Genomic DNA, 20,000 nt, shown 5'->3' on the forward strand with positions numbered 1-20,000 from the left:
TGATGATGATGATGATGATGATGATGATGACTTTATTGAATCTGTGAGGCAAATCTGTGCTCTGTCACACCTAGGGAGAGGGACCGCCGTGAGGTGTCAGGTGACAGATCTGAGTCCCTCCTGGCAGTGACGCGGCGCACTCTGTCACACTCAGACTAAACGTTTACGACTCCTCCATCTCACTCCTCCATCTCCATCTCACTCCATCTCACTCCTCCACCTCAGCCTTCTCCTGTTCAATCAGGAGACCACCACACGGAGGGGAGAAGGGCTGCTAGAGAGAGTGGGGGAGAGAGAGGGAGGGAGAGAGAGAGGGGGGGGAGAGAGACAGAGAGAGGGATGGAAAGAGAGAAAGAGAGGGTGGGGAGCAGACAGTGAGGGAGGAAAGAGTGTTGGAAGAGGGAGGGATGGAGAGATGGACAGAGAGAGAGAGAGAGAGAGAGATGGATGGAGAGAGAGAAAGAGAGGGTGGGGGCAGACATTAAAAGAGGAAATAGTGATGGAAAAGGGGACGGATGGAGAGATGGACAGAGAGAGAGAGAGAGGGATGGAGAGAGAGGGATGGAGAGAGAGAGAGAGAGGGATGGAGAGAGAGAGAGGCCACATGGCAAATGACGGCTTCCCCTCACTGTGACCCTGCCATGTCACAGGACAGGAGGAGACCACCAGGGGACACACTACACTTCCTGATTGGCTCAGAGGGCCAACCAATGAGAGCGAGGCGCACGGCTCGAAAACCCTCACGACTGTAGAGACGGTCTGTTTCTCTCTTCACATGAGAATCAAAAGCAGCCATTTTGTTGTTTGTTTTCTTATCACGTTTCCTTCCTGGTGTCAGCGCTTTGGTCGGGGAGACGTGCGCACTCTTCAGGGAGTGCGCTGGAGAGTTCACCCCCACCGGTGTAGGAGTAGATGCGTACTGAGTGCGCGACATTGATATGCAGGACGGTACTCAGACCAAAGTCACCGCGCTACAGTACCCGACACCAGACCTAGCACTGAAGAGGAGTTGGGTAGTCCATCCCTCGTACATTTACATTTTAACCATTTAGCAGACCAGGGTTCCCACACCTTCTGAAACATCAAATTCAAGCACCTTTCAATGACTTTCAAGCACCTTTCAAGCACATTTCAAGGACTTTCAAGACTCAATTCCCTCAAATTCAAGGACCCAACACGGCATAGTTTGAGACAGAACTAGTTGACGAGCTAAGTAAAAAATAATAATATATACATTATAATATTATATATTTCACACAGAGAGAGAGGGGAATTCAAGCACTTTCAATGACCCATGTCTATTTTCAAAAACTTTTAAGACCTTGATTTCTTTTTCTCAAATTCACAAACTTTCAAAGATTTCAAGGACCCGTGGGAACCCTGGCAGACGCTTTTATCCAAAGCGACTTACAATTAGAGTTGACAGGGACAGTCTCCGGTCTCCCTGGAGCAACGTAGGGTTAAGTGCCTTACTCAAGGTGCTTCCCAGGTGGGATTTGACCTTCCGATCACCAGTCCACCTCACTGCCCCCTAGGCCACCACTTCACCCTTCTTGTCAACCTCACATGGATCTGAGGGTTAAGGGTTCGTGCTAACACCTGTCCATTCTGTCAGGGGCTGAAGGGGTGAGGGAGTCACCTTCAGATGCACCCATAATGCACTAGGGCTTCTGTAGGCTCACGTCAACCAATGCGCAACCACCAGCAACAGAGCATGAGACAGAAGCTGCTCAACGACATGTCGACCTCATCGTACACGCAACGCAGCCCTCTTGTTTCCCCACCCACTCTCTTGTTGTTTGCGAGCGCGACCTGAATATTGATATCATTGGGAGCTTTTCTTCATATCAGCCTTCCCTGAGATCAGAATGCATAAGAGCACAAACTGCTACTGCTGAGCACAAACACAGGAGTCGCTAATGACAGACTAAATGAAGGAGAAGTACCCAGAGAGAGAGAGAGAGAGAGAGAGAGAGAGAGAGAGAGAGAGGTAAAGGGAACCTCCTATGAATGCTCTATTACTCTATCCTGTTTCATTTAAATGCTAATACGGACGGAGAAAGCAAGCAAGCGAGGCGGAGAGAAAACAGAGGAGGTAATAATAAAGCAAAAAGCAGAGAGAAGAAAAAGACAGAGAGAAAACAGAGGAGAGGGGAGTGTGAAGGAGAGGGGGAGGGGTACAGATACAGTATGAGAGCATGACTTCTGGTTGACTCACAACAGTAAATCTATCATACTGTGATTGAGTGAGGATGAACCAAGGCCTATCTTGAGGCCCAGCCATGAGAGCATTGAAGGGTTCAGATGTACTGTACCTGTATACACAGTGTTTATACAGGTCTATCCATGTGTTTATAGAGGTGTGTTTGTTTGATTGTGTGAGAGATCGAGAATCAACCAGTAAGGGGCGGATAAATGATAGCTTAACATAGAGATAGAACACACACTTGGGCCAGGTGCAACACCTACATTTAGAACACACACCTGGAACAGGTGCAACACCTACAGTTAGAACAGTTACCATACTCACACTCACTGAACCCAGGACAGCATGGAGGTTAGACAGACATGTAAATGTACTATGATTAGACTACTTTATACTAAACGATGCAAAACAAACTATTGTGTTCTATAGGGGACACATTTTAACAACAGGTATAGTTCAGTCCAGTTCACGTTCAAGCGGCTTTACAATGGCGTGTTTGAATAAAACAATGGTGCAAAAAAAGATGCCAAATGATCACTAGCACTACAGGAACAAAACATGCTGGAAGTTATATAACAGACAGAGGATCTAGTTGTGAAAGAAAGAGTCATGTCAGAAATAGGTCATGTCGTGGCCTGGGGTGGTCCAGTGGTCTACAGTGCACACATTATGCCCATGTCGGCATGGGTTCTAATCCGGCCCGTGCCCTGCTGACATGCCCTCTCTCTCCCTTCTTCTCCTTACTTTCCTGTCTGTCTTCACTACATCTGTCCAATAAAATGCTAAATGTGAGCGGGACTGCCCCACTCAGAAAAATAACTTAAAAAAAGAAATAGGTCATGTCTTCAAATGTAACAGATGTTAGGTAGTAGGTTTTTCTCAAAAGGCAGTGCCAGAAAGTTTTTTCCACATGCACCTGTCAGCTGGTATTTCCATTGACATCACAGCACAGGTCATTATAAAGACTGTGGCCAGGGAGAGACACTTTAGCTTGGTCCGCCAATGTCTGGTACTATTAGAAGGTAAGACATTCAACTCGAAGCATTGCTGTGTGTACTGTGATGTACCAGTATTTATGTCCTTACATCAGAACTGAAAAGTCACCTGGCTTATTTGACGGAACTACAAAATCAGCAGCCCAATCACACTAAAAGACTTCTGTATTTTGACATGTTGTTACTTATTTCATCTCAGGTCCTGGTCGTTCTAGCTGTGCTGCTCCCCGCGGCGGCCCACTGCCTGATGTTCCAGCCCCTGGACTGTGAAGACGTGTACAACGACGGCTCTAAGACCAGCGGGGTGTACCGGATCTACCCTGCAGGACCCAACTCTGTCCGCTACGTGTACTGTGACATGGACACAGAAGGACAGCACTGGACGGTGGGTGTCGATTCATGTGATGCTATAATTATTAAGCAGACTAGGATGTCTACAATACATCATGTTTTATACAATAATGATCATTTCTGAGGTGGTTGAGCTGGTCTTAGCCTTTAAGATTGTACATATATAGTTATATATGTATTATAACTATATAGAATAGTTATATATATATACTATATATATATTTTCAGTTTGTAAAGCATCTTTGAGTGTCTAGAAAAGCGCTATATAAGTCTAATGTATTATTATTGTTATTATTATTATTATATATCAATATAGGCTACAGTGCAAGCAGATTTTTTAATTTATTTTTTATGTTTTTGCTTCCTTCCTTCCTTCCTTCCTTCCTCCCTCCCTCCCTCCTTCCCTCCCTCCCTCTCAGGTGTTCCAGAGGAGGATGGATGGCACAGTGAACTTCTACAGAGGATGGGACCAGTACAAGAGTGGGTTTGGACCGGCAGCGGGAGAGTACTGGCTGGGTGAGGCATGTTGAATATCAAAGGCCTCGTTCCTCCTTTGGCCAGTGGTTTATTTGGGAGTTGATCAGGCTACATTTTACACAGGCTGCATCATCACACATCCTCGTCTACGGTATCCACCAGTCATGAGAGCCCCTCTCCTTCTGTCATTTCATCAGGTCTGGAGACCCTCCACCTCCTGACTCTGAGGAAGAATTATGAGCTGAGGGTGGACATGGAGGACTTTGAGGGAGCTTCGGTCTACGCCAAGTACACCTCCTTCTCCATCTCTCCGATGGCCATTAACGCTGAACTGGATGGATACAGACTCCACGTCAGTGGCTTCATCAACGGAGGGGCAGGTGAGAGAGTGTCACACTCATACGTGACTCATAAAACAGATACATCTCAACTGTGAAAAGACTGATGATGTTCTCTTGTTTTAGGGGATTCTTTGACCTTTCACAACGGCCAGAAGTTCTCCACCTTTGATCAAGACCAGGATGCAAGTTCTGGAAATGTTGCTAGCACGTACATTGGAGCATTTTGGTACGCTAATAGTTATTACGCCAGCCCAAATGGTGTCTACATGTGGGGGGCTGTTCACACTAGCAGTTGTAACTGGTGGCATTGGAAAAATATTCACATTTCTGTGAAAGGTATTTCAATGAAGATCAGGCCTGTGTCCCTTCGTAACTTGGATGAGTAATATAACACAACAGACACATTTCCATCCATCTCTACTGATGTGAACCACGGGACAAGGGAGTGAACTAGAACACCTAGTCAGCCTATGGTCATCTTGGCTGTCTGTCTCAACCCAACTCAGTATACTGTATGGCTGAATGTAACTCACACAATAAAACAAGCACATACTGTACAAACGGTTTCAAATGTCTCGTTCACAACACCTTGCTTGGAAATTTAACTAGCCTAAATGTAAACAGTTTCATGAAATAACTTCTATGATAATTTTGCCATTTAGCAGACGCTTCTATCCAAAGCGACTTACAATTACGAATTACAGGGACATTCCCCCTGGAGTAACTGAGGGCTAAGTGCCTTACCCAAGGGCACACTAGTAGTGGTGTGGCTTCAGGCGGGATTTGAACTCACAACCTTCCGATCACAAGTCCAACTCACTATGACTATCTACTTTACTAGTATTCGGTGGTGCTCAACCCATCCCTGTAACAGTGACTTGAGTCATGAGGGCCTGAAGTCTGTGTCAACCTGGGTTTCCGTTATATGGTAATTAGGTCTACCGGTCTTTGTCCCGTAAAATCACAATTTGAATACAATTTGCTCAAATTAAATTGTCACATATTCTGATTCCTTCTATATTAAAAAAAGACAAATATATAGGCTATTTTGTATTATTATTAATGTGTAGGCTAGCCTACTAGCTACACAACAGCTAATCACCGCGACAGACACCTATATTATATTTTAATATGATGACCAGAATTTCTCCCGTTTGTCCGGGACATTGAAATCTTCGTTGACGGGCACCAATACTTTCTAACGGAAACCCTGGTGTCAACCTAAACATAACATTCACACAACGGCCTGTTTAAACGTCCACTGACATTCAAGGTCGCAAGCGTAGAAGTAGCTCTCTCAGTAGGCTACCCGTGTCTTCAACAATCAAGGTCAAAAGCGTAGTTTGATGTTCAGCTGTACCAAGGACGTGCCGTCCATATAAGCAGAGTAAGCAGTGCTTACCCAACGAAAAAATAAAAAAGGACTGTGAAAATATTAAAATAAAAGTGCATGTAACCGTTTGTTTGTTTTCATTAAGAGTCGTATTTTAGGTCCCAGGGCAGCAGGATGCATTCATTTTGACGTTGCATTTTTAGCGCCACCTGCAGGAGTAAGCACTTCCTACTCTGCTTGCATTGCGTTACATTATAAGCACTTCTCCCTCTGCTTTCCCTCGCGTACATTCGAATGCGTGAACATTTATTTTTTATTTTTTTCCGATGCCTCAGCCCGCTGTTTAATGTGGCCAGGGTAAGCATGCTTACAGCCAATCAGTAGGTCTTTAATTCCGATAAGAGCTACTGATTGGCTCTTATCACTTTCAAGTTCACTTAACATTTCACCTCTCGCCCGGCAGAATAGCTTATGCTAGCTAGCTCAAACGATCTAAATAATAATAATCAATAAGGATAACTTGCTTGATTTTGTGAATATGGACATTACTGTCAGCGACCTAAAGGGATTTCGTAGACTGGACTGGACTGGAAAAACAGAACTACTGGCTAAATGCCGCCCGAAGCCACCGCTCACCGATCTTCACACCCAGAAAGGGAGAGTCGCTAGGGGGTTCCAGCAAGCCTGGTATGAGCGGTTTATATGATTTATATGATTCGCGAGGCTGGGGGTGATCTGTGCTTGTTTATATGGTTTGAGTACTGCTGTACTGCTGGTTATGGCTTCTTATTTAAGACTTCCTCTGCTTATACCTTGGAATAGGCCTGTGCCATTGTGCTTGGAGAGAGAGCTGCTTAATCAATCGCTGAGATTGGCCTAATGTCGCTGTCCGTGCCATTGGTTCTGGACCAAAAGTGTTTGAGAGAGATAGAGAGGGAGGGTTTGTGATGTGATGTCAAGTGCCTGTGTGACAAAGTGTGAAAAGAAAGTGTGTTGTGAGTTTACTATGGAGGATGGAAACGGTGTGTGTCTGTGTTGTGCATGTGTGCGTTTGCGATGTTGAAACTGGACTTGTAGATTTCAGCAGGCTGGCTACTTGAAAAGATCTTGGTTAAAAAAAGATTGAACAATGAGCACCCCTGATATAGTCGAAACTGGCAACTGTTTTTTTTGTTTTTGGTAATCTGATCACAAAGTGACACTACAGTTTATTAGCGGGTTCTAGGGCATCAAAATTGCATTTCCTTGAAACTGCGTTCACTGATAGCGTGTATGTGTAATTATGTGTATTTCTATATCTTATGCTTACCCAATCTAAAAGCTCACGGCACGTGCCTATACGAATACGTACAGCTGCTGTACGTATTCGTATACTCTAAAACAGGGGTCTCCAAACTGTTTTCATCTGAGAGCTACTTGAAGAAAGTGGCTGAGAGCTACTCATATCCTATTACGGTACTTACATTCATTCACATAGCGTTCTGAAACACTGAAATTCTTCATTAGCATGCTCTGTTTTAAATGTCAATGGGTAAGCTCACTATAGTAGTAGCAGTATTCTGTATCCATATATCAATGTATCACATCACCTCCATTCACATCCTTTTATGGTCCAATTAGTGCATTCACATCAGTCATAGAAAACATTTTTTTTTTTTTTTTTACTTAGTCCTACTACTTTTTTTTCCTCCTTAAACTTATGTTCTGCATCAATGTATCACATCACCTCCACTCACATATCAAAAGCTTATAATTGTATGGTCCACGTGTGCAATAAGTGCATTCACTCAATCCTACAGCTAGTGAGATGACTGTCACTGGATGGAGTCTACAAGAGTTGTGTATGCTGGAGTGTATCCACTTAGGATCACTCGTAATAGAGTCATTTAAAGGCTCATCTGAGGAACAACATATTACATTTTAAATGTCACAAGACACACCTCATTAGTACACTTAGCCGGCTAAAGTGATACAGCTTGTTACGAGTCGACAGTCGGTTCGCCCAGATGAGCAAAGGCCCAGGGATAATAACAGGCCGCTCTAATGCAGCTTATTAACACTAATTACCTTCCATTCTACCTACAAGGTGTTCCAGAGGAGGATGGGTGGCACAGTGAAGTTCAGTGTTATGACACATGTATAAGGGGGGGACTTGATCTCAAGTGTCTTCAGCTTCAAGTTGCAACAACTGATCTTCTTCTGCGCTGTGCACCCTCTTCCAATAGGATAGGGTTAAGCCCAAAGCACACGGCGTGCAATTTTGTCGCACGACAACATTCTATTCTCAATTCACACCACCGAAGTGAGCGGGTGTGAATGGAGAATCGAATGTTGACGTTAGGGATGCTCCGATCTGGATTTTTGGGGCCGATACCGATCACCGATTTGTTTCCTCAAGATCAACCGATACCGATACCGATACCGATTTTTTTTAAAATACATAACTGACTGGATAGCCTAAATATTTTTTGCTTTTTAGACAAAAGTTTTGATCCATTAGGCACCAAGCAAACGCAGACCCATTTTTATGGCATAGTAAAGGTCTGGCCTATCACCCAGTTAGGGCCTGAAGCCCAAGTCAGTCGATATGGCTGTATAAAAGACATCATAAACGTGGCCTTCATGGTTTACATACTGTTACGTCCTCCTATGTTTTCTGTTCAGTTATCTGTCTTCCCCAGGAAAAAAAAAAAAAAAAAAAAAAAAAAAAAATCGGTTTTTGCGATCGGCCATTTTTGCCGATCACCGATCGAGTCATTTGGAGTGAAATCGGCCGATTTAAATCGGTGGCCGATAAATCGGAGCATCCCTAGTTGACGTGCGACAATATCGCATCGCAATGCACACGGCGTGCGATGTGATATTGTCGCACGACAACATTCGATTCTCCATTCATTCATTGGTGTGAATTGAGAATCGAATGTTGTCGTGCGACAAAACCGCACACCGTGTGCTTTGGGCTTTAGGGTTAGGCCTGCGGCCTCGTATGTACGACCGAATCGCAGCCGTGCTGATATTCAGTATAACGGCACTCGCTCTCGTGTGATATTGCTTAAATATCCCTCATATTGTGCAATGATGTGAACATACAGTATGAACAGCACCAAATAACACAGATTAACACAAGTTATAATGTGTTGCTCATTTGAAAGTCCTTCTGATTTTTTTACTTCTATCTACATCTCTATTTTGTTGCCTCTGACTGCTGGGGTGATTGTGGCCAAGGGGTGTGCTATGTCCTGTGCCAAATGCTTGAAATGAAGTCGGAATAAATGCATTCTTTTGAGATCCAATCATCAAAATGTCGTTTTTTGTTTGTATAAATACATATTATTCATATAACAACAACGTGGATATGTATGAGGCTCTCTCACCCTCTGGTAGTCAAGATTGCAGTCTCAAAGTTTGAATAAACAATAGATAACATAGCAATAACATACGGTGGTTATAAATAATCAAGATAAATATCTTTTAAAAAGATATTAATGTTCATGTTGAGGCAAGAAGGGGTGCTACAGTATAAGGAAAGACTAACGACATTGGGAAATAATCTGTTTCGTGAGATGGGAGATTCCAGGGCTCTCAAAACAATGGGAATTCCACTTATGACACAGTGCTTACTTCCAGAGTAAACATCAAGCTAATCATTGCCCGTCTTTCGTATTTCCTCCATAAAAACACAGGGAGGCTACTGCACGTGAACGTCGTCAGTCAGACTCTTTTAAAAAGGCTAGACGTTGTTGAAACCATGCAGGTGAGTTGTTCAATTCTCCATCTGCATCGTTTGAAACCTACTGTCTGGAATATTAACCAACACTTGTTTTTAATCTCTCCATGTTTCAGAGTTTTCTGATGTTTCAGGGTTTTCTGTATCTATTACTGCTTTCTGTACCAGTCCATTCAACGACTGCCAATTTCCAGCCCCTGGACTGCGCAGACATATACAATGGTGGCTCTAAGGCCAGCGGGGTGTACACCATCTACCCTGCAGGACCCACCTCCGCACTCTACACCTACTGTGACATGGACACGGACGGAGGGAGGTGGACGGTGAGTACCTGTGAAATACCTGAACCGAGCAACACAAGATCAGTGTTCAAAATATCGAGGCCTTTTGGCGAAAGAACAAACGCCTAAAATCAGGCGAAACAGATGACATTAGTTATGTACATCCTACAATAGACTAGCAACTTGTCAGAGGCCTTATTATCACCAGTTGGACCTGAAGTGTCAGAGGTCCATATTTGAAGGCCAGGGCTGTGCTTCATTCGTCGGTTCCTACACCAACTGCCCTTGTTTACTTCCGCTACACAGATCTGACAGGTCTGTGTCGGTGTAAACAACCTAGTGAACGAGAGAGGGGAGGGAGGGAGCATCTTTCCGGGATGAAATGACATCCCAGGTCAAGTGGCTCATACTTCCTTCCTCCCTCCCTCCTTCCCTCCCTCCCTCTCAGGTGTTCCAGAGGAGGATGGATGGCACAGTGAACTTCTACAGAGGTTGGGACCAGTACAAGAGTGGGTTTGGCCACGCAGCAGGAGAGTACTGGCTGGGTGAGGTTTCCTTTTTTGTGTGTTTTCAAGGACAGAGTCTTAATGAAACCTTCATGACCATTTTTTTGTATTTATTTTTATATACAATCCAGCAATGGTTTTTAAATGGGTAACTGTAAAAAAATACAAAATACAAAATAAACTATATATGCATTAATGTTTTTTAAAAGATTAACACCAGTTTAGTGTGCATTTGTTTCATTGATAAGTTGTAAACTTCAGGAACTGCAGCAGTTCAGGGGCCTCATTTATAAAACTGTGCGTAGGATTGATGTTCACCTTATTATTTATGAGAATACATTTCCTAACATGCAAGTAGGGATGTTTCATCCTTCTGCCATCGGAGTCGCACATTTTTCCAGTTTATGCACACATGGGTCAGAGTGACCCTTGAGGAGCATGGGTCAGAGTGTGCGTGGAGAGCCGCACATTGTCCCGTCAAGTTTTTATTTTATTTTATTTTTTTAAACAAATCCCAAAGTTTGCGTAAAAGGGGTGTACGCCTTCTTTTATGCGTATGCAAAGTTTATTAGCCCCAGGTATTATAAAACGATAGAGGTTCAAGTCTTCTCCCATTTAGCGGTTAACTCAACACTGTACCTGCAGGTCTGGACACCATCCACCTGCTCACACTGAAGAAACGGTACGAGCTGAGGGTGGACATGGAGGACTTTGATGGAAAGACAGCCTATGCCTTCTACTCCACCTTCTCCGTCTCTTCTGAACTAGACGGCTATGAGCTTCAAGTTAATGGCTTCAAAGATGGAGGCTCCGGTGAGTCTATGCTTTACAGACTGTGGTCTTTAGACCAAGGAACTTACGTCTACAGAAAGACCATGTTAACTATCGTCGGTACAGTAAAATGTGGTCCCATTGAGTGTTCTGGCCATGATTGACAATCATGCAATAATCACTTTCCTCTACCAACATCCATACTAGCAGACTATCACCACCAGTTTAAAACCTCTCACATTGGACATCTGTCCTGTAAACAACAACAACAACAACAACAACAACAACAACAACAACAACGTTACATACACAATGACTCTCCCCCTGTGATCACAATGTGATCACTCTTTAACCTTTTTGCACTACTGATGTTTACAATACTACCTTTGCACATACTGTATATTGCACATACCTCTTTGATATAGCCTCCTCCTTTTATACATCTGCACATTACATACTGTACATAAGATACCTAAACTGTACATAGCTCATAACTGTGTAACTCTAAACTACCGTACATGCCATACTGTACTATCCCTATCATTGTCATGTTTTTTATATCATTTTCTTCTATCACTATTTGCACTACTGGTTAGATGCTAAACTGCATTTCGTTGTCTAGTACTTGTACTCTGCAATGACAATAAAGTTGAATCTAATCTAATCTAATCTAATGATCTGTTCTCTGCTTCCAGGGGATTCCTTAACATACCACAGTGGGCAGAAGTTCTCCACTTTTGACAAAGACCAGGACTCTCACGGAGGGAACTGTGCTGTGGACTATGCAGGGGGGTACTGGTATAACATCTGCTACCTCTCAAACCCAAATGGACTTTATACATGGGGGCAGAACTCCATGATTGGAACCAACTGGAGGGGATGGAAGACTTTCTACTCAGTCAAATCCATCAACATGAAGATAAGACCTGTAAACCAATAACTATAACGAGGAGAATTCTGTATATATCATGTCTGTCTACCTGCCAACAACATTGGGAGTGTGTCATCCAGTTCTAATGAAAACAGCGCCTATATACAGTACTGTACACTTGTATATACTTACTTAAAAAGTGCCAGAAATCGGTGTGTTGATGTGCATTTGTACTGCAACAACATACACTTAGTGTTAAATACAACAATGGCATCATAGTAGAGATATTACGCGAAAGAACGTCTTGTAACTGTCTCGCACGCACGGACGGAAGCACGGGCGCACGCACGCACGCACGCACACACTGCGACTTCGACTTTCCCTCAAGGGGATATAACACTCTGCCAGGGTGACTGGGCTACATCTAATTTCATTACCGTTTCAAAAATTTTAAATCTTATTCCCCATCACCACAGGACAAAAAAAACACAAGCAATCAATACTGATTCACTCCTCATTCAGACTCGTCTCCCATGTGCTTGGCCCTGTGCCCTGCTCCTGGGCTGCATCCAGCTCTCTGACCACCAAACCCTCCTCCTCCTCCTCCTCCTGCTGCTGCTGCTGCTGTCAGGAGTCTGTGCCTGCCTCGTACATCACCGAAGGGCAATTTCCATTTACAATTCATCAACACATCCAGCCTTTAATTGGCCTTAAATCTCCACTGACAAGGGAGCTGGCTGTCGGGTTTAATGAGGTTGTTGTTGCTGCTGTAACGTTTCCCTTTTACAGGTTTCTCATGCCGCTTTGGAATGTTTGGGTGGTAATGGGAGAGAGTGAATGACAACACAGCGGGCGGGGATACAACCGTAGGAATGGGATGAATTAGCATGAGATTAGAATTCTGTTCATACTGTATGCTTGCAACTCACTGTCTCACGTGAAACGACAACATTGCAAAACACACACGTGGTCTTGAGATCAAGGCCATCAGATCAAGGCCATCAAAACATATCCTTATTGACACTAATCATTAACAATCGATTTCAGTATCTATGATTTTATATGCCCAACTACGTCATATTGTAGATAGAGATATTGAGGAAATAACAAAAGGTACAGTATAGACAGTCACCATGAAAACAAAATATAGATTTTTCTGCAGATTATCTAGAATACATATTTAATCTTTAAACATATTAATATTATTTAATAATTTAAACACATTTAACAATACTGAGAGATGGAGGTAATACAACTAAACAAATAAAACGTCTTAAAAATTGTGAGAAAAATGTCTTGTGAAGAAAAGTTAGAACAACCCCACATTTATTACGACTTAAAATGCATACAATGAAGGGCACCACATCAGGTGCAAATGATTAGAACATTGCTAAAGACAAACAAATCCCACACTCACCAGCTAAAGACGATTTTGTAGGAGCCTGCCCTATTTAAACCTCAGACATTTAGTTTGGTGATTGTTGAAGTGAGTGGTATCACCGTGGCGAGATCAAAAGAGCTGTCTTAGGCCTTCAGAAAGAAGGTTGTAGATGTGAGTCTGGGAAGGGATTTAAAAAGATCTCCAAACAATTCGAAATCAGCTATTCTACTGTCCCGAAAATAATGTACAAGTGGAGAACATTTAAAACAACTGCCAACATGGCCAGATTGTGTTTTGCTGTTTCTACTTTTTTGTTTTTATTAGCGTATGTTTTAACCATCTGTAAAGCACTTAACGTAACATCGTGCTATCCTTATTTTTTCATCATTATTATAATCAGATCGTAAACAGCACACTAGGGAACATAAATACTTCCTTATTACTAGTATAGGAGTGAGAGAGACTAATAGCGTGTGGTATCTGTTATGTTGTTCACTGCAGAGCCAATCTGTCCGGGCACCTTATCAGACTTGAATGTGGTCAGGTCAGACCAGTGGATATGTTATCAGATTCAACGTGACCAGGGCAGACGATTGGTCACACTAGCAGACAGGGGACAGAGCGTTTGAGGTGACAGCCCCGAAACTTTGGAACGCCCTCCCCCCTGACCTGAGAGCCGCTCCTTCAGAACTAATTTTTAAGCGGCAACTAAAGACACATCTGTTTAGACAAGCCGCAGTCAATTTTAGCCTTCTTATTGCTCCTGTTTATGTTCTGTTTATGTTGTCTCCTTTCTGTTTTTTAATCATTGATGTTTCGAATTTGCATTTTATATATTTTTTATTTTATATGTAAAGCCCCCTGTGCATCCGTGCTGGGAAGGGTGCTACATAAATAAAGTTTGACTTACTTTACTTACTAGATCAGAAGGGGCGCACCATTCTGTAGGCCAGCTAGAGACCAAAGGAGACCACGCACGTGTTCAAAAACAACATACTGAACTTCAGAACCTGGCAATAAAACGCCAACCATTAATGAACTCACTTTGATGTGGTAGTTCAATTGCAAGGGTGGAAGACGTCATACAATTCTACAGAATCTTTATCTTCTCATCGTGTTATTATGTTATGTTACCACAGGCCTATATAAACACCATGGGTGCCTCAGCGTTCATATCACTTAGCCTACACTGAGTTGAAGAAACTTCCTCTAAACAAAAACAGAACTCAACAATGAAGGTAAGAGTATGTCCTCCGATCGCCTCTGTGTAAACCTCTTATTTGAATATTAGATAGCAGATTAAACATGCTTGTGCGCTTTTAAGCTTCACGCTACAGTAACGCACACAATGTTGTGTGTTGAGTGTGAAAGCCTTATGGGGAAAACAATGTGTTTGTGTCTCTGTCCTGTGCTTCCAGGTCTTGATAGCGCTAGCGGTGCTGTGCTTCGTGGCGGCGGAGTCCCTCATGTTCCAGCCCCTGGACTGTGCGGACATCTACAACGACGGATCTGGGGCCAGCGGAGTGTACCGGATCTACCCTGCAGGACCCACCTCTCCACGCTACGTGTACTGTGACATGGACATGGACACAGACGGGGGGAAGTGGACAGTGAGTACCTGTGCCTGTAACGGTCACCATGACTACAGGTTGTTATCGTTGTCGCAAACATCTACACAAATATCACAATATTCGATAATATCAGATCTGCTCAGCCCTACTGTATAATGTTAAAGCCACACGTCTAGGCCACGTGCTACATCACTTCAGCACCACGTTCAGTTCATGGTTTCCTTACATAAACAAATCTATGGATACTTACTGAATACTGAAGAAAGAAACGCTGCATAAACCTATTGAATTTTAATTAGCCATCACCTTGAAATGCTTAGAGGCAAAACTATTGATCACATTTAGTCATTTCATTCAAGAGTGTGACTGGGTTTGAACGCTGCCAATTTCCCCAATTGAGTTTGTCAATATTCAATTTCTTCATTCTCACCCTCCCTCCCTCCCTCCCTCTCTCTCTTTCCCTCCCTCCATCCCTCTTTCCCTCCCTCCCTCCCTCTTTCCCTCACTCTCTCCTTCCTTCCTTCCCTCCCTCCCTCCCTGCCTCCTTCCCTCCCTCCCTCTCTCCCTCTCTCCCTCTCTCCCTCCCTCCCTCCTTCCCTCCCTTCCTCTCAGGTGTTCCAGAGGAGGATGGATGGCACAGTGAACTTCTACAGAGGATGAGACCAGTACAAGAGTGGGTTTGGACACGCAGCAGGAGAGTACTGGCTGGGTGAGGCCAACATTTAATCAATAATCGAATCACCTATTCTGTAGAATTATGTAGATTCACCTGCAAACATCGCTTCTACAATGGCTATTACTACAGTATCTCACAGCTTTGAGGTTGGGTTGTTGGGAACATTTTATGTACTACTTAAGTTACAAAGCTTGCAGGAAACTGACCCCAGGACAGAACAGAACAGAAGACTTAAGTCTCACGCCACAGCTTACATTTACATTTACATTTTTAGCATTTAGCAGACGCCTTATTCCAGAGCGACTTACAAACATTTGACTGAGTAAGTGAATCATCTATCCACCATCCATAGCAGGAAAAAGTCATCTATGCTCAGGCCTGGAGCTGTTGGCAGGTAAGAAGGAGGTTTTGTTTTTTAGTTGAGCAGCTCTTCTGTTCTTTCTGCAGGTCTGGAGACCCTCCACCTCCTGACTCTGAGGAAGAGCTACCAGCTGCGGGTGGACATGGAGGACTTTGACGGGAGGAGAGTCTACGCCTTCTACTCCTCCTTCTCCATCTCCCCTCAGGCCGTCAACGCCGAGGAGGACGGCTACAGGCTGCACGTCAGCGGCTTCAGAGACGGAGGGGCGGGTGGGTCTGATCACATGACGTGAAATGTTGAAAAAACAAATTGAAACGAGCTACACCTATCTATAGTAGATCAGACAAAATACGTAGAAGCATTCCACTGAACTCGGTTGTCTGTTTTTTTTTTAGGGGATGCCTTAGCCACCCACAACGGACAACGCTTCTCTACTTTTGATCGAGACCAGGATTCCTATTCTGCAAATTGTGCCTACACTTATAAGGGTGCATTTTGGTACAATGAGTGCTATACGGCCAATCCAAATGGTCTCTACATGTGGGCAGCTTCTGACCTACAGAGTAACAACTGGAAATCCTTTAAAAATAACCACTATTCATTAAAGTCCATCTCTATGAAGATCAGACCCGTGTCCCTACAGCAGGAGTCAGAGGAGTAGCTGCAGCCACACACCTCCCTGCTCCCTCTCTGCACCCGTCTCTCCATGTACAGTCAAAGCTATGGAACGATAACACATGACTGACCTGTCTAGGATACCTTACTTGTGTATCTTGTTAGTTATTTTGTGTGTGTGAAAACGCTATTATGTTGAATATGTACATGATACATTAATGTATCGCATACAGTGAAATAAAGTTGTTATTTTTTAGAATATTAATTATTGTGTGTGTGTGTGTGTGTGTGTGTGTGTGTGTGTGATCCTCTCATACACAGCACTTAGTGGTACCTGGGTGGGCGTAGCTCATAAGGCGTCATCGCAGGGTCCCTGGTTCAATTCCAGCCATCGACATATCCTGCATGTCATCCCTCCTCTGTCTCTCACCCATCCTTCCTGTCAGTCTCTACTGTCTCTATCCTCCTCTCTCTCACCCATCCTTCCTGTCAATCTCTACTGTCTCTATTCTCCTCTCTCTCTCACCCATCCTTCCTGTCAATCTCTACTGTCTCTATCCTCCTCTCTCTCACCCATCCTTCCTGTCAATCTCTACTGTCTCTATCCTCCTCTCTCTCACCCATCCTTCCTGTCAGTCTCTACCCTCCTCTCTCTCTCACCCATCCTTCCTGTCAATCTCTACTGTCTATATCCTCCTCTCTCTCACCCATTCTTCCTGTCAATCACTACTGTCTCTATCCTCCTCTCTCTCTCTCTCTCTCTCTCACCCATCCTTCCTGTCAATCTCTACTGTCTCTATCCCCAATAAAGCAGAACAGTAGCAGTAGCACCAGTAAAGCAGATGTGTCCCTAACATCTATATTTAAACAGAGCGCTCCAACAACAACCAACAGTTACCTTCTTGCCCTCGGTGTTGTCGGCGGTGACGTAGGACAGCTTCCTGCGGACGTAGAACAGCATGTCGTCCTGCCGCGGGGCCCACTTCTCCATGAAGTAGGTGGAGAACATCCACGTCCAGAACACGATGCGGTCATCCTTAAAGCACCCTGCCGAGACAACACACAAGGGCACAGGCTCAGGATTAAATGGTAAACGGTAAATGGACTGACTTATATTAGCGCCTTATTCCAAAGCGCTTTACAAAGGCTTCTCATACACCCATTCACACACACATTCACACACCCATGGCGACAAGCTACCATGCAAAGTGCCGGCCCGCTTATTGGGCACCTTCAGAACAATTTGGGGTTCAGTGTCTTGCCCAGTGTCTTGCCCAAGGACACTTCGACATGTGGCCAGCCGGGGCTCGAACCGCCAATCTAATTAGACGCCGGCTCTACCTCCTGAGCCACAGCCGTCCTAGGATTAGACAGCACCATGATCTGAAGTTTAGACGGTACGTGGCCTACACCTTTAACACGTGGGTTTTGTCAAATGGGTTTGGTTATTGAAAAAAATTTAAAAGAAAGAAAGAAAAGAAAAAAGAAACTGGGTTAACTTTCCTAAAAAGTAGATGCCCTCTGTCCTCCTCTCTCTCACCTATCCTTCCTGTCAGTCTCTACTGTCTCTATCCTCAGGATGAGAAACTCCACAGAGACAGTAGTGAACAGAGACAGTATCTTTTCTATAGCAGGTTTAATTGTGTATGTCCACTATGCTTGGCATAGGAGAAAACGCAGAGAGTCAGACGAGCCCCCAGTGTCTTTAGCCCCTTTCTTGGGGGGCAGTCCCACTCATATTTTCCTTTTTTTTTAATTGACAGTTACAGTGAAGATTTAGACAGGAAGGGTGGGTGAGAGAGAGAGGAGGGATCGGATGACATGCAGGATATGTCCCCGGCCGGAATCGAACCGGGGACCCTGCGGTTACATGGTCAGCGCTTAACCCGCTACGCCACCTAAGCGCCCCATCTTTAGCCTCTTTCACAAATAGTCCCCTGTCATTTCCATGGAATCCCAGGCTGTGCCGACCAGGCATTTTCGCCGTTCACACATGAGCCAAATGCCGGTAGATTCCCGGGTTGCTCCCTTTCACACATGTCGGCGATTCCCTGGTTGCGCTTATCTACTAGAACTGGAGTGGGACGGGCGCGCGGGACCGCCACGCACCATATATATCACCATTTGATTGTCAATCGATGAATCACACACGAGTATGGAGGGAGACAGAATGGGTCAGACTACACTATGGAACAGGGGTCACTTTAAAAGGTTGGGGTTCAGCTTTTTGGCTCGGGGAGGGATGGGGGGGGGGGGGATGGGGGTTCCTCTGTTCTACGCCTGAGAGACGGGATGCCTCCACTCGCTGCTAGGGTTGGGTACCGAAAATCGGTACCGGTAGGTACCGGTTACTTTACATTCAGTATGTACCCATACCGAATCGCAAAGGAGATTTCGGTACCTCATTTCGGTACTTTTCTATCTCGCCCCCTGGTGTCCGGTGTCAACTGGTGACTCGTGACGTCACATCGCCTGTTACATTTCCACTCAGTGAAAGCAGCGAGTACGGAAGGATAACGAGAAGGTTGCTAATAGCAACTTCCGCTAGCGGGTTGGCGTAACGCGACGCTCGACTTATGGGTGCGTTCCGTAAACTCGTTCTGGAATTCTGATCACCACTCGTGGAATGCCTTCTGTCCAATCAAATGACTTGCTCCCCTTATGACGTCGGGCCCAGTGTGCGCTGCGACGCTCTCAGAGCGAGTTTACGAACGCAAGCCTTTGATTGGACAGTGCACTCCAGGATTCGACGAGTCTGTTGATGACGTTGTGCGGATGTGTGGCTGCGTCTCTGCGAGGTGGACAACATGATCGGGGATCTCTTGATATTCGAGTACTGTCCTTATCCTACTACTGTGTCTGAAAAATCAATCGTCATGTCATCATGGACCAGAGAGGGGGAGGGGAGTAGTAGTAGCTGAGCGGCAACAGAGTTTGGATTTTGACGAGGTGGAGGGCTCCAGTTTATCAGAGTTATATTTCCTCTTGGTCTTCTTGGTTCTGGGGGCTATGCAGGCCTCTTCACTAGATCCCTTTTCTAAGAATATTCTGATGTCCTTGAGGGGCTGCCGAACAAGTGTGTACTCGTATTCGACATCAGTACCAACGATAGGCACCCCCAGCTTAATGGAGTCCCCAAGGCTCAGGAGTTTTATTTTCATTTATTTTAATTTGTGCCTCAGCAATAAAAAAGTGAAAAGCTGTTTAATGTTGTCGACCGTGTTATTATTATATATATATATATATATATATATATATATGTCATTTAAAAAAATCAAAAGTACCGAATTAAGTACCGTTTTGGTACCGGTACCGTTTTTAAAGTATCGGTTAGGTACCGGTACCGGATAAAACCCAAACGGTACCCAACCCTACTCGCTGCAATGTCACCCTCCGCCTGGTTGCTGGGCAACGGTGTTGCAGAACGGCAGGTGCAGGGCCTGTTAAGGTAGGAGGACCTGAAGGTGCCCACACACACACGCCGACACACACATACTACACACACACCACACACGCTACACACACACACATACTACA

General features: G+C 44.5%; 2 protein-coding genes and 1 pseudogene across 3 annotated transcripts in view; 2 read left to right on the top strand and 1 right to left on the bottom strand.

Annotated features, from left to right (window-relative positions):
* LOC308163411 (uncharacterized protein KIAA0930 homolog) overlaps window positions 1-20,000 on the bottom strand; it is a 60,054-nt gene that overhangs the window by 20,266 nt on the left and 19,788 nt on the right. Inside the window, exon 2 of the mRNA XM_080537596.1 lies at window positions 17,362-17,510. Within this exon, the coding sequence (XP_080393722.1) occupies window positions 17,362-17,510 (149 nt within the window). The remainder of the gene's footprint in view (window positions 1-17,361; window positions 17,511-20,000) is intronic.
* LOC308163474 (microfibril-associated glycoprotein 4-like) lies at window positions 3,449-4,756 on the top strand (the record flags this gene model as incomplete). Its single annotated transcript, XM_080537659.1, has 4 exons — window positions 3,449-3,586; window positions 3,972-4,068; window positions 4,227-4,409; window positions 4,494-4,756. 4 exons carry the CDS (start codon window positions 3,449-3,451, stop codon window positions 4,754-4,756), a joined length of 681 nt encoding a protein of 226 aa, XP_080393785.1.
* Window positions 9,384-16,509, top strand: LOC308163475 (annotated as a pseudogene). Its single transcript, XR_013938040.1, has 9 exons — window positions 9,384-9,457; window positions 9,547-9,753; window positions 10,160-10,256; window positions 10,863-11,030; window positions 11,684-11,916; window positions 14,659-14,850; window positions 15,424-15,520; window positions 15,935-16,117; window positions 16,244-16,509. The product of XR_013938040.1 is annotated as an uncharacterized misc_RNA (transcript).

This window comes from Nansenia antarctica, assembly GCF_963989245.1.
Source record: "Nansenia antarctica genome assembly, chromosome: 8".
Classification (NCBI taxonomy): Eukaryota; Metazoa; Chordata; class Actinopteri; order Argentiniformes; family Microstomatidae; genus Nansenia; species Nansenia antarctica.